At 46.3% G+C, this 14578-nt stretch overlaps 1 protein-coding gene across 11 annotated transcripts in view; it reads left to right on the forward strand.

The window, feature by feature from the left end:
* Positions 1-14578, forward strand: part of GREB1 (growth regulating estrogen receptor binding 1) — a 128889-nt gene that overhangs the window by 51319 nt on the left and 62992 nt on the right. For 10 of the 11 annotated variants that reach the window (XM_042245794.2, XM_060413822.1, XM_027966527.3 and 7 more), the window contains exons 2-3: positions 9027-9183; positions 13913-14032. In XM_042245794.2, coding sequence (XP_042101728.1) covers positions 9027-9183; positions 13913-14032 — 277 coding nt within the window. Of the gene's footprint in view, positions 1-9026; positions 9184-13399; positions 13486-13912; positions 14033-14578 lie in introns of those variants that run through there. The other variant, XM_042245798.2, reaches the window with a different exon arrangement.

The following is a 14578-nucleotide window of genomic DNA, read 5'->3' on the forward strand; positions in this document are numbered from 1 at the left end:
AGCTTTTTTTCTTTTTTTTTTCTTTTTAATATTTATTTATTTAGCTTCACCAGGTCTTAGTTGTGGCACATGGGATCTTTAATGTCAGCATGTGGGATCTAGTCTCCCGACTGGGGATGGAACCCAGGCTCCCTGCATTCGGAGCCAAGAATCCTAGCCACTGGACCACCAGGGAGACCCCCCCGGTGAGCTTTTAAAGTGAAATGGATTTTCTGCCATTGGGGCAAAACTTTTGATAATTCTATTCTTTAAAAAGTAAAGATAGAAAAAGGTCACTTCAAGGAAAGGCTGGTGCTAGCATATTTTTCTTTGGAAGGGCTGGAGTCTAGTTTAATCCCTGCTTTAATCTCCAGGAAAGAGCTGGTCGGGCTGTCAGAGAGGGGACACTGTCCAGACCCTGGGGGCTGGCCAGCTGGTTGGTTTGTTCTTCCTCTGAAGCTGCAGTGAGTGAGCCTGGTCAACCTCCTCCCTCCGGGAGACCTGGCTTCAGGTAGCATTCTTAAAATGCTCTTGATTTTCTCTGTCTGGCTAGAAATGTTTCTTTTTAAGTTTGAGGCTCTTCATTTGCTGAGGCTGTGTTTTCTTGTCATGGCAGCCCTCGTTTTGGTAAAAATGCTACTAAGGAAGAGCCCAAGATTTCTAACCAAAAGGTTTGGCATGTTTGGACAAGTGGACACCATTAATGAAAACAGAAAGAACTTGAAAAAAAATGCTCCCTTTTTTGAAATCACTAAAAGCCACGATTCACTTGCTTAGGGCTCTTCTAAATCTAAAATTGTCTCAAATGTGACATTTTGGGCATTCTCTTGAGCTCATCCTGCCTCAGTTTCCAAAAATATAAAGTGAGAACCATGCTATGTGCATTTTTAGGGCCATGGTGATGATGAAATAAATGATAAACATAAACCAAGAGAAGGGTCTGCACCAAGTGAACCTAATAATTGATGACTGTTACTTTGATTCTTACGTAAAATGCTCTTGGGGTTTTTGTTGCATTGCTGAAGGAAATGATAAAGATGTGAATGAAGACAATAAATGCTTTTAAATCCCAGACACAATCTCTTCATGCAAAATGAAGACAATGGTACTTTGGCCACATGACTGCTGGCACAAAATAGATGCTAAACAAATGTTGGTTTTCTTATTCTTTCATTCAAATTTGGCCCCTAAATATATGTGTGTGCTAAGTCGCTTCAGTCTGACTCTGCAACCCCTTGGTCTGTAGCCTACCAGGCTCCTCTGTCCATGGGATTCTCCAGGCAAGAATACTGAAGAGAGTTGCCATGCCCTCCTCCAGGGGACTGTCTAACTCAGGGATCGAACCCACGTCTCCTATGTCTCCTGCACATGGGTTCTTTACCACTAGCGCCACCTGTGAAGCCCCATATGTATGTACGTGTATATATATATATATATACATATATACACATCTATTTATAAATTGCATGATGGACTCCAGTATATTCTTATGTTATAAAATATATACTGACAAATAATATCATGATTAGAAAAAATAGATATGAACAGGGGTTTTTATATTTTCTTTTTTGTTCTCCTTGGATGTAATTCTGCGTCTGTGTGTGCATGCATGCTAAGTTGCTTCAGGCATGCCTGACTCTTTATGACCCCATGGACTGTAGCCCTCCAAGTTCCTCTGTCCATGGGATTCTCCAGGCAAGAATACTGGAGTGGGTTGCCATGCCCTCCTCCAAGGGATCTTCCCGACCTAGGGATCAAACCCACCGTCTCTTATGTCTCCTGAATTGCAGTGGATTCTTGACTGCTGAGCCATTGGGGAAGCCTGTACTGTATATGTAAACTGCATATGTAAGTACTGTAATAGGGACTTTATAAGGTCAGTCATATGGTTCAGTGAGTATGGGTAGAATCTTCTATGAATGGGTGCCAAGTCTCTCCAGTCATGTCCAGCTGTTTACGACCCCATGGACCATAGCCTGACTGGCTTCTCTGTCCATGGGATTTGCCAGGGAAGAAAACCAGAGGGATTGCCATTTCCTCCTCCAGGGGATCATCCCAGCCCAAGTATCGCACCCCAGTCTTGTACATCTCCTGCATTGTTAGGCGGGTTCTTTACCAATAGCACCACCTGGGAAGTCTCCTATGAGTAATTGCAGGATGGCAATGGCACCGCACTCCAGTACCCTTGCCTGGAAAATCCCATGGATGGAGGAGCTTGGAAGGCTGCAGTCCATGGGGTCGCTAAGTCGGACATGACTGAGCGACTTCACTTTCACTTTTCACTTTCATGCATTGGAGAAGGAAATGGCAACCCACTCCAGTGTTCTTGCCTGGAGGATCCCAGGGACGGGGGAGCCTGGTGGGCTGCCGTCTATGGGGTCACACAGAGTCGGACACGACTGAAGTGACTTGGCAATAGCAATGGGCTCCCAGAGCACCAACAAGAACGTTTAGCACAAGAGGATGGTCTGGTTTTGGGTGTGTGTGTCTGCTTAGTCTGGTGAGGCCAACTTTCCAGTGCTGTCCTCTGAAAGTTTGGAAGCATGCTGTAGCTTTCTGTAAAACTGGGAAATGCCTTGTCACCACTGGCGAAAACCACTAGCAGGTAATGGTAATACAGATTTATAACCCTTCAGCTGAGGATGTCTGAGATTTTCAATTCTGCCAGTTTAAACTTATTAACACCATGTTTCATGGAAGATTCTTCAAGGTGGGCTTTTAATTCCAGACCAGGCACGAGCTATGTGATATTAGACAGCTGTCCCAACTTCTCTGAGCCTTAGTTTCTTCATCTATAAAGTTAGGATACAGACAGGGAGAGAAATAATGATCTGATAGGACTGTTGCTAAGATTAAAATCACTGATGCTTACAGTGATGCTTGGCAGGGTGGCTTGCCTTTGCCGGAGGTCTATAGTTCACCTGATCTTCAATTGCTCTTCTACTTAGATTCTGTGGGACATCTGCCATCAGTTTTTAGGACTGCATTTTATTTTTTAAAAGTAATCTTCAGTTTTTAATAAAAATAAACATGCTATCAGTCCAAAAAATTAAATGTTATAAACTTTAAAATGAAAAGTAGGACTTCCCTGGTGGTCCAGTGGGGGAGGACTCTGCTTCTATTGCAGGGGACACACGTTCAATCTCTGGCCGGGGAAGTCAGGGCCCACATGCTGCTCGGTGTATAATGTCTGTACTTCTTAGTGCATATACAAGTTATGTTAATACTATATTAATGTGCAATAGAATTATGTCTAAAAAATGTATGTACCCCAATTAAAAAATACTTTATTGCTAAAAAAAATATTAACCATATGTCAGCCTTCAGTGAGTTAGAATCTTATTGCTGGTGGAGGGTTGGAAATATTGTGAGAATTACCAAAAATGTAACCGAGACAGGAAGTGAGCAAAGCCTATTTTTTGTTTTTATTTTTTTATTGATGTATAATAAATCTACGTGGTTATGTTAGTTTCAAGTGTACAGCAAAGTGATTCCGTGATATGCATATTTATATATATATATTCTTTTTCAGATTCCTTTCCATCCTAGGTTATTACGAGATATTGAGGAGAGTTCCCTGTGCTATGTACTAGGCCCTTGTTGTTTACCTAGTTTATATACAGTAATATATTTATGTTAATTGCCACTCCTAATTTAACTCCACCAGGCCTCCTGCCTCCAGGTATTCCCTCCAGTTTTATTCCAAACATCTCTGTCCACCTGACCTGCTTAAAACATGACCTTTATCATTATAAATCCCTCATTCTGAAGCCTCAGGGTTGTCACCTACTAAAGCAGTGGGCTTCCGTGGTGGCTTAGCAGTAAAGAACTCACCTGCCAATGCAGGAGACCCAGATTCAATCCCTGGGTCAGAAAGATCCCCTGAGAAGGATATGGCAACCCACTCCAGTATCCTTGCCTAGAGACTCCCATGGACAGGGGAGTCTGACAGGCTGTGGTCCTTGCGGTTGCAAAAGAGTTGGACATGACTCAGCCACTAAATAGCCACAGTAACGACAAAGCAGCGTCTAATTTTTATCTCACTTTTGTTTTTTTCCACCGTAGTTCCATCTTCACTACTTGTCGAAAGCCCTCGTTTTCCTTTTCTAGAGCATGTCTGTATTTGTGGAGCTTTCTTGACTTTGTACCCTCCTGTTTCTTTCTCAATTGCTGGTCTCAATTTTTGGCCAAAAATACCCTACTTTTTCTTTTGGCCTATTTTGGGTACCAGCCCCTTTGAACCACTCAAGTTCTCATTGATTCCCCTGAAGACCTCCGCTCCCCCGCCTTACGTTGTAGAAATTATGGACTATAGTACTTTTTGTCACTTGTCATTTATGATATGATCTGACATTCTTTTAATTTATTTGGCTCCATCTGATCTTAGTTGTGACATGCAGGATCTTCGGTTGAGGCCTGTGTGATCTTGTTCCTGGACCAGGAATTGATCCCGGGCCTCCTTGCATTGGGAGTGCGAAGTCTTAGCCACTGGACTCCCAGGGAAGTCCTGATCTGAAATTCTAGTCTTTTCACATGCCTGTTCCATTTAGCTAGAAGTGAATGATCCTGCCTTGACTACCAAGTGCTCTGCTAGGCACCTTCATTTTCTGTCTCTTGTATACCCCATGATGACCAGGTGGTCCTTCAGAGTGCCCATTTTACAGATGAGAATACTGAGGCCTAGTGACTAGCTTTCTCTCTCTCCATCTCACATCAGGCATCTGTGCATTAAGGTGAAGGCCATGGTGACGGGCACTGCTTCGGATTCTATGGTTGAAGAGCATTGCCCACCAGTGTTGGGAAGGGCTGGGCCAGGCCTTGGAAGGCAGGCAGTGGAGGGGTGGGGGGAAAGGAACCCCCTTGGTTTGCAGACTGGAGTCACTGCAGCAAGACAATATTGCAGAGGCAGTGCCCAGGGAGCAGCAGTCAGAGCCCAGCCTTGGAGGTCACAGGTGTTGACCTGGATCCGCAAAGCATGGAGAAGGGGTTCAGCTTTGGGGTTTGGTGCTGAGCGAGGCTTTTCTCTCTCCTGACTTCTGACTCCCCCATCTGATGGTTGGGGGCTCCTCGCAGGCCAGTGAGCCCCAGCAGGGCTGGCATCTCAGCCTACTCTGCCTCTGATCCCAGGCTCTGCCCCCGGTGGGTGGTCTTGTGTGTGAGCTGGAGCACTGCTGGGGTGGGTAGAAAGTTCCCACGCTGCTCGATGGTGGTGCAGGGGGACAAACAGCAAGGGCCACGACGTTGTCAGATGGTTCTCACACTCTTCCTCCATCCTCAGTTCCCAGCACTTGCTTCGGCTTTCAAATGCCTCATTGGATTGGGAGTGGGGTCAGTTTCTCTCTCCCTCTGTGCTTCTAGACTTTAAAGCTTTGGTGTGTGCTTAGGGTTGTAAAATGAGATTTCCACTTTTTTGAGTGTGAGCACTCTTTCATGTTTTGTCCCTTTTGTGTTTCTCCCTCCCTCCCCCAGCCCCTCCTCTACCCTCAAGTCTGTTTTCTTTCCACAAGACTTCTTGCAGGTTGTTTTATCATCTCCAAGGCTAAGATTCGGAACCCCATCTTTAAACTGGGCTTCATAATATCGCCCATGCGTGTTGAGCAATGGAACAAGCCTGGTGCCTGGCACCCGGAAGCCGGACAGTGTTCATTTTCTTTCTTCCTCTTTACGGCTCTGTCCACACCAGGCATTGCTCTATCTTAACCCCTGGAGTCCTCCAGGCTCAAGGTACTGATCTGGCATCTGGTGCACAGGACCTTGGGAAGGAAGAGATGTTCTGGATGCCCTGAGCGTTTCTTTCAACCCTCGAGCATACTTCTGCAGGGGCTCCTCGTAAAATGGGCCGGACTTTAAGCTGCTTTCTGTGCGTTAAGCTCTTCAGACAAAGATCTATAGAAACAGGAGCCGTTCGTGATGTTAATTGGCAGCAGCTTTCCATGGACCACCCCGAATGGAAATGCAGGCAAGGGCCCCCAGATGTGGCCAGGAATCCCTCTTTCTTGGATTGAAGGATGCAGCCAGTTGAGAGGAAACGCAGACGCAGAGCCCTGGAGCCTCTTCAGATTATTCCGCTGGCTCCACCGCTGCCCTCTGTCTTTCAGGAGCACTTTCTTTTTGTTGGGGCTAATTCCTGTAGCAACCCCTCCCACCAGCTCATTTCCCCAGGCTGTAAGCTGGGGCTGACCAAGGAGGTTTGGTGGAGCGGGGCGGGGAACCTGTGCTCAGGAGTTATTGCCGTAAGCAGGAAGTGTTTGTTTCCATTTACTGTTAGTTGGAAGAAGGAAGGCTGGACCTTTCTTCCAGCAGAAGCAGAAATCAGCCTGAGGACTGATTTTACCCTCACGAGGGGAACCAGAGCTCCTTAGGGCACCAGTGGTCCCGTCTTGAAATTGCTCAGCCGCCTATAGCACGAGGACTCAGAGAATCTCCTACCTACATCTTAAATCAACGTGATCTGTGAGGTGGTGTCTGGCATGTGAAGCTAGTCTCACAACTAGTGTGGCTGGCTGTGTGTCACTGTAATGAAGCAGGAAGCCCGTGTCCTGAGGTCACGTCGGGGCTGGCATCTTTTGCCATTTTTTCGGCCGCACCAAGCAGCTTGCGGGATCTTAGTTCCCTGACCAGGGATCGAACCTGTGTCCCCTGCTGTGGAAGCACAGAGTCTATTCTTTGGACTCCCAGAAAATTCCCCATCTTGTGCTATTTAAAGTCAAATATCACTTTAAGAATCAACGGACACACGAAATAGACGAGAGTATAGAAAAGCTGAATAATCTGTTTTCATCCCTTTAAGAGTTTATCTCTTCTTATATGATAGCAGATTTGTAACAGTCCATCCAGCATCTGTCTAAAAGAAACCCTTAACAAATTTCAAAAGTAGTTTTTAAAGGCCACGGTTGTGATTATCTAATGAAAATTAGAAATACATAATAGAAGGCTAATCCTTCTTCCTCTCAAATTTTGACTGTTTAGAAATTAAACCTACATTGCTGGATAACTACTGGGTCAAAAAGGGAATCAAAAGGGAGATCATAAACTATCCAAAAAGAAACGAAAGGGGACCTCTTTACACTAAACCTAGGGCTCACAGCATAAGAAGCACTCGGGAAAACGTATAGCCTTAAATATCTTCACTATCAAAGCAGTCATATGGAAAATAAACATGAGGATAAAGTAGTCATTTTAGGAAGTTTGGTGAAAAGTATAACACGTTAAACTAAAAGGAAACAGGGCAATCTAAACAAAAAACTAAATGAAATAGAAAATAATCAGAACACATTAGAAAGGAATATACATTTAAATGCCAGTTCTTGGCCAGGACTAAAATAGAGATTTAACCATATGTCTGATCCCAGAGAAATGTCTGCGCGAGTATCTGAACCTTACCATTAAAATGGTTCTGACAGCCTTTGTAGGAGGATTGGGGGCAATGTTTATGTCAAATGAGAAGGGCAGAATCAAAAAGTTTATCATAGAGTGATAGAGCCATGTGGATACAGCCTTCCATGTCCCTCCTGTTTCCTGGGGAATTAAGTCTGCAAAGAGTACATCAGAGTATCAGAGAGAATGGAGTATTGACAAGCGCTCAACGCAGAGGCAGGGTGCAGACATTGTCTGATGGAGGGAAGGACCACATACTATATGATTCTATTAACCTGTGTCTACAGACATTAGGTGGCTGGCTAGGGCTGGAGGATCGGGGACTTGGGGGTGACAGCTAAAGGGTATGAGGTTTCTTTTGGGGATAAGGACAGTGTTCTAACATCAGTTGTGTGATGCTTGTACCACATGTGCTTATACTAAAAACCATTTATTTGCACCCTTAAAAAATTGAAGTATAATTTATTTACAGTGTTGTGTTAGTTTCTGGTGTATAGCAAAGTGATTCAGTTATCCATATATATGTTCTTTTTCATATTCTTTTCCATTATAGTTCATTACAAGATATTGTTATATATAGTTCCTGGTAGGAACTTTATTGGAGAAGGCAATGGCAACCCACTCCAGTACTCTTGCCTGGAAACTCACATGGATGGAGGAGCCTGGTAGGCTGCAGTCCATGGGGTCGCGAAGAGTTGGACACGACTGAGTGACTTCACTTTCACTCATGCATGGGAGAAGGAAATGGCAACCCACTTCAGTGTTCTTGCCTGGAGAATCCCAGGGATGGGGGAGCCTGGTAGGCTGCCGTCCATGGGGTCACACAGAGTCGGACACGACTGAAGCGACTTAGCAGCAGCAGGAGCTTTATGGTAGGACCTTATTGTTTATCTGTTTTATGTGTAGCAGGTGAATGGGATGGTAAGTAAGTTAGATCTTAAGCTGCTACCAAAAAAAAAAAAAAAAAAATCACATTGATTATCTTGGGGCATGGACGCAATGATTTTCCTCCTGGTTTTCCACCCTCTTCTCTAATTCCCAGATTTCCAGATGTAATTCTGTATTATTTGTCTAATGGAAACCACGATAAAGTAATAAACACATAAAGCAAGAATGTTCCTAATTGGCCTTTTAGCAGAGGAGGCAGTGATGGGCAATCTGCTAACCTTCCTCCTGGGAAGGTGAGCGGCAGCTAGGTCCAGTAATCCTGAAATCGGGGACCGGTTGTCATGGATCGCTGCGTTGTCGGCTGCCGTCACACACAGAAAGTGGCGCAGGGCTATTCTTCTGCAAGTCAAGGAGAAGAAAACTTTGTTTTTGTCTGGGGTCTCTCAAAAGAAGGATCACCTCTCAGGGAGAAGCTGGGGGCGTTGCTGTGAAACCTGTGGACGACTGAGAGCCAGTTTCTAGTAAAATCTCCCAAGAGGTGTCAGACTCTGCTGAGTGCTAAATTAGGGAAAGCTGTTACTTATATAACTTCCTGTAATTGCCCCGCAGGAGCAGTCCCTGAAAGCCACCCGCTCCTCCTCTTGGCTGAGCGGGGGATACGGGCCCTCCCTTCCTGGCAGCCCGGATCTCTTCTACCTTTGGGCTTCATGCTCGAGGGTCAGGCTTTTTAACTGCAGCTGAAATGCCATTTTAAACAGAAGACTCCTCTGTCTCTTTTGAAGATGGGAAACTCGTACGCTGGACAGCTGAAGACCACGCGGTTTGAGGAGGTCCTGCACAACTCCATCGAGGCCTCCCTGCGCTCCAACAGCCTGGTACCCAGGCCCATCTTCTCGCAATTATACCTGGAAGCAGAGCAGCAGCTTTCTGCTCTAGAAGGTAGGAGATGTTTCTGTGCCCTTCACTGCTGTGTGGGGGAATGTTTAAGATGGGACTTGAAACTCTTTCCTCTTCCACTTGGTATAGCAACCAAGTGGGTCTGGCAGAATGGAATTATTAGGAAACAGAAAGTTGCATGTGTGTCCTTACTTGGCTAAAACTCAAATTTAAGTCTCAGCCATAAAGTTGCAAGGAATGAGATGATTCACTGGACTAGTAGGAGAAAGAAAGGCCAGTGTTAACTTGTTCTCAATTGGTCGTTACTTAAACTCATGAAAAGTTTTCATGGTCTGACTTGGATAAGTAAGACATTTTAACATATTTTTGACCCTCAGTTATATATATATTTTTTCCTCTGTGATTTGTGGCCCTATCTTTGCAAAGGAGTGTAAGTACTTTTCCATGTGATAGCAGTAATGAAAGTCCTCTAGAAACTGTTAAAAGCCAAGAATAAACCCTTATGAGTTTGGTGTGTGCCAGCAATAAATTATCTTCGGGCATGGGGATAAGTTTGGGGTTTATTTAATTATCCAGAGAATAAACTGATTGTATTTTTCAGTCTTCAGTTTGTATTTTTTATAGTCACATATCTTCATGTCCAAAGTTGCCCCACCCCCTTATTTATTGCCGAAGAAGTTGTTTTTGTCACTTGTCTTCCACTTGAAGTTACCTGCAGACTTCGCTTAGCTTGCTCTGGGTCTGAGAGAAAGTAGATTGTGGTCAAAAGCAGGAGTCAGGAAACCCAAGGGTTCTCTGGCATTCACATCCAAGTACCAATGATTTCTGGCCCAGGAAGTTTTACCGTGTCACTGGGGGGCATTTGAGGAATAACTGGGGCATCTTTTACAGTCCATGTTTTCGACTAGCTGAAAGACTTGTGAAATATGTGTTAAATGATCATTGTTAACTTCTCACAGTATCGAAAGGCTTAGCTGCTAACGGTAAATGAACAGTAGTACTCATGATAAGTACTCATGGTCAGCCCTTCTCGTTTATGATATGAAAACCAGCTCAGGCCCTCTCTATCATTTTCCCGTTTGTCTGGCAAGCAACATAGAGAGACCCTCCTGGATTTTGTTTCTCTAGCACTGGGAAGAGTGGGGAGGGGGGTTGGCGAAAAGGAGGAGATGGTCGATTTGCTAAATGTCCCTATCAATCGAGCACTCAGCTTGAGCCCCTGGTTTCTGCATCATAGAACGTGGTGCAGAGGGTTTGTTTGGTCTGTCTGTCTCTCTGTCAGGATCTCTTATCTTATTGCTGTCCTTCCTCAGACAGTAACATTAAGGATGCTTTTTATGACCAGGGTGCTGGTATCCCAAACACCCCTAGATCTGTTAACATTTTCTCTATTTGCAAGGGCAGTTCAGAGGAGCCCTGTTACTTTGTTCTCCAAATTAGGGGTATGACCTTTCCTAACAGGGGAGAAACCTTTTTATGTATTATTTTATTTTTTTTAAAGGAAGGCCAAGCAAACCAAACAAATGTACCCTTCAAATTTGGGATAAGTGTTTATTAAACAAGATACAGGTAAATTCCTGTCATCCCACCCACTCAGAATGTCACACAGTTTCTTCTTACATAAAGAAAACAAAATTTATTCTGAAGCATCAATACTTTCATACACCATGGGGTGAAGTGATGTCATGACATCTCTAGATTCCCATGGTTGAGTTTTAAGATCCTAAGCTCCCAATACAGTTGGTTTTTATCTAAGGCCATTTTAAAGCCCTCATTCTGCCAGAAGACTTTGGTAAACAGTCTGGTTTAGTCTGGCCCTGGTTAGGAAGTCTCCTCAGGCTTGCTGCTGGCTGACAGATTCCATCAAAGACCCTGGAATGTCTGATGTAGACCTTTGACCTTTAATCCCACTTTCTTAGCGGAAAGCAGATTCTTGGCAGCCACTGGATTTTGAGCCCTTTCTTTGACTTTCGGAGGCTTAAGACCCTCCTCTTTCATTCTTTCCGAGAGTCTGCGTTCCTGCTCTTTTTGGTTGAACAGAATAAACGTGCAGACATTCCCGTGCATGCCCTCCGAGCTCCGAAAGCCTGGCTTTCTTTCCCCTTTTCACTCTAGTTGTTGGCTCTTTGCTGTCCCCCTGCTGAGCCCTTGGAGGTGAGACCCTGGTTGACAGACTAATCTTGATTTTGCAGAGCCTTCCAAGCCACCCACTCCGTAGGTGGCTAAAGGGTGGTTTGAGCCCCGGTGGGGACTGTGCTGCATGGGTGGCACTTGGGGTCTGAGCGTGACTCTATACCTTCTGCTAAAACCAACCACGCCTGCATTTAGTGGCAGGAAGGAAGCGTCTGAAAGAGGCTCTGGTGTTTATCCCTTCAACTCCCTGTGTGTTCTTCCTGGGTAATCTTTTTACAGTCTCCCCACCACCTCTGTGTCCTCCAGTCTTGGAGGGAGACACCAGGAATTCTTGCTTACTTCCTGCTGTGACCTTCCCAAGGTCATGGGCCTGGGCTGGCCCGAAATGTTCAGTTTCTTCTGCCTCTTGTCCTTCCAGCACCTTTAAAATAGGGCTTCCCTGGTGGCTCAGATGGTAAAGAATCTGCCAGCAATGCAGGAGACCCAGGTTTGATCCCTGGGTCAGGAAGATCCGCTGGAGAAGGGAATGACTGCCTACTCCAGTATTCTTGTCTGGAGAATCCCATGGACAGAAGAGCCTGGCGGGCTACAGTCTGTGGGGTCACCACGAGTCGGACATGTCTGCGCGACTAACACCTTTAAAATGGTGACCACCCTGAGGTTACGCTCCCAGTGCGCTGTACTGATTAAATCACCGTTGGAATGTTCTGTGCAATGCTGAGGGCCGTATTTCCCCACAGAGACTGTCACAGCTCAAGGTGACCTTCTATAACCACCCATCTTAAAGAGGCAGGATTTGATGCACAGAGAGGTTAAGTAACTTTCCTGGGGCCACACAGACAATGGCAGATCCAGGGACTAAACTGGAGTTCCCAGATTCCTAGGCTGTTTTTCTGTTGCGTGTGATTTCATCATTAACTGGAAAACTCGTCACTCACTGAATGGGGGGGTTGAGAGCCAAGGGAGGTGAGAGTAGAAGAGATGGCAGCAAAGGGGCTGGCACGGGGGGAAGAGACACAGAAAGGAAGGAAGCAGCTGCCCCCGGCCTCGGGTATCTAAGGAGGCTGGTAGCAGCCCTGTTGTGTGAAGAAATCTGGGTGCTATTTATTAAATGACATTTAGTGAAGTAGTGAAGTTGCTCAGTCGTGTCTGACTCTTTGCGACCCCGTAGACTGTAGTCTATCAGGCTCCTCTGTCCATGGGGTTTTCCAGGCAATAGTCCTGGAGTGGGTTGCCATTTCCTTCTCCAGGGGATCTTCCCAACCCAGGGCTCGAACCCGGGTCTCCTGCATTGTAGCCAGACGCTTTACCATCTGAGCCACCAGGGAAGCCATTTAAAGATAGGCAATTTGAGAAAGACTTTTTACCCAAAACATCTCTTAAAAGAAGTTTGAAAACTCACTGATGTGAAACCCTTTTTCTCTAGCAGGCTGGGTAAATAAGGGGTGTGTGTGTGTGTGTGTGTGTGTGTGTGTGTGCTTGCGTGCGTGCGTGCGTGTGTGTGCGTGTGTGTGTGTGTGCGCGCGTGCACGTGCTCTGTGTATACGCCAAACAGTTGCAGGCTGGATAAGGGGTGTGTGTGTGTGTGTGTGTGTGTGTGTGTGTGCGCGTGCGTGCGTGCGTGCTCTGTGTATACGCCAAACAGTTGGGAATTACAATGATAACGGAAAAAAACAGAAACAAACTTTCTGGCTAATTCGATGGTTTCCTGAGTGCTGCCTCTGTGTGTGAGACATTCTGCTTGGGGCCTGGACTCCTGAATAACAGCAGCACCCCCGGACCCCAGGAGCTGACCACATGGGGAAGGCCAGCTCCTCTACTGCGGAGATGGAGAGCACGCACGAGGAGAGTGGGGTTTCCCTGGCCAATTGCTGGCTCTCCTGGCCCGTTCCACATTTGCCATTAGTCCTAAAATACTATTTCACTTAAAAAGAAAAGTTTCCTATAGTCATAAAGTCGCTGAGAGGGCCTGGCCCTGTGTTGGTTCGTTTTGTGTGTGTGACAACTTCTGGTGTGTTTATATTTCTAACATTGTATACATCTAGTTTTCTCTTGGGGATAAATAACAGCATATAGTTTGACTCCTGTCTTATTCAACGTAAAGGCCGTTCACACTGTATTTCAGGTTCTAAACCAAGTGATGCAGTTTACAAGGACAGCAGCTTGGGCACCAGATACAGCTGGGAACAGGCTGGCTGTGCTGCTTAGCAGGTGGTTGAATCACTGGGTCTCTCTGAACCTCGGTTTCCTTACCTGTAAAATGGTCCCTGGGTTACACTGTGGTTCCTCCCACACAGCTGTTGTTGGAGTGCCTGCTGTGTGCAGACTTCATAGTCGGTCCTTGTCAGCAACTGTATACATACCGAGCCCCGTTGCTCATGCAGATATGTGCAGCTGTGAGCGCTGGGAGGGGATGTGGACCTGTATTTGAAGTCACAAGGCCAGGCTTGGAGCCAGAGTCTGTGACCTTGGGAAAGACATCCGGTCTGAGTGAGCCTCGCCCCTCGCCCCTAGTGAAGAAGGGCGATAGTCCTCGGCTTAAACAGTGTGTCTCTGAGGACTGGTTAATTCCTAACTAACTGGGGCTCACTGTGTACTTACTCCCGGCCTGGTCATCACTCCGCTGTTGCACGTCTAGGTGGAAGCCGAGCGGACAATGAAGAAGAGGAAGAGGAAGGGGACGGGGCGCTGGAACAGAACTGTCCCCCAAACCCCTACCAGATGTACCCCCCGCCCGAAGGATGCTGCACCACGGACGGTGAGATGCCCGCTGGCCTGCGCGCTGAGAGCCCCCGAGCTGTGAGCCGAGCCCATGTCCCCAAGATGATGGATGAAGGGGAACTACCCCGTACTTGAGAGCCAGACCTGGCTCCATCCTGGCACCCCCAACCTCAGAAGCTTTGAGTAAATGACTTAACTTCTCTGAGCCTCGATTTCCCTGTCTGCAAATTAGGGGCAGGACCACCTGCCCAAAGATGATCAAATGGTAGCCTGTCAGGGCTTCTCCCACTCGGTGCCTCGCACAGTGGGCACTACTTCCTGCTTCCTGCTTTGCCCAGGAGCAGACGGGAGAACTAGCAGCCAGTGCCTTGAAAATGGTAAAGCAGATGTCCCTGGAGGAGAATCTTACTAAGGTACAAATATCTTACGGGTTTGCAGGGAAGGCCTCGGGGTCTCAGAGTTCACATTAGCCCACGTCATCCCTGTTGGTCATTAAAGATGGAAAAACACAGGGTGTGGGGCCACTTGTGCCTTCAGGGAGAGAGAGGCCCAGGAAAGGTCCATCCAAATAAATCTCGGCTGT

Source organism: Ovis aries, chromosome 3 (assembly GCF_016772045.2).
Source record: "Ovis aries strain OAR_USU_Benz2616 breed Rambouillet chromosome 3, ARS-UI_Ramb_v3.0, whole genome shotgun sequence".
Classification (NCBI taxonomy): domain Eukaryota; kingdom Metazoa; phylum Chordata; class Mammalia; order Artiodactyla; family Bovidae; genus Ovis; species Ovis aries.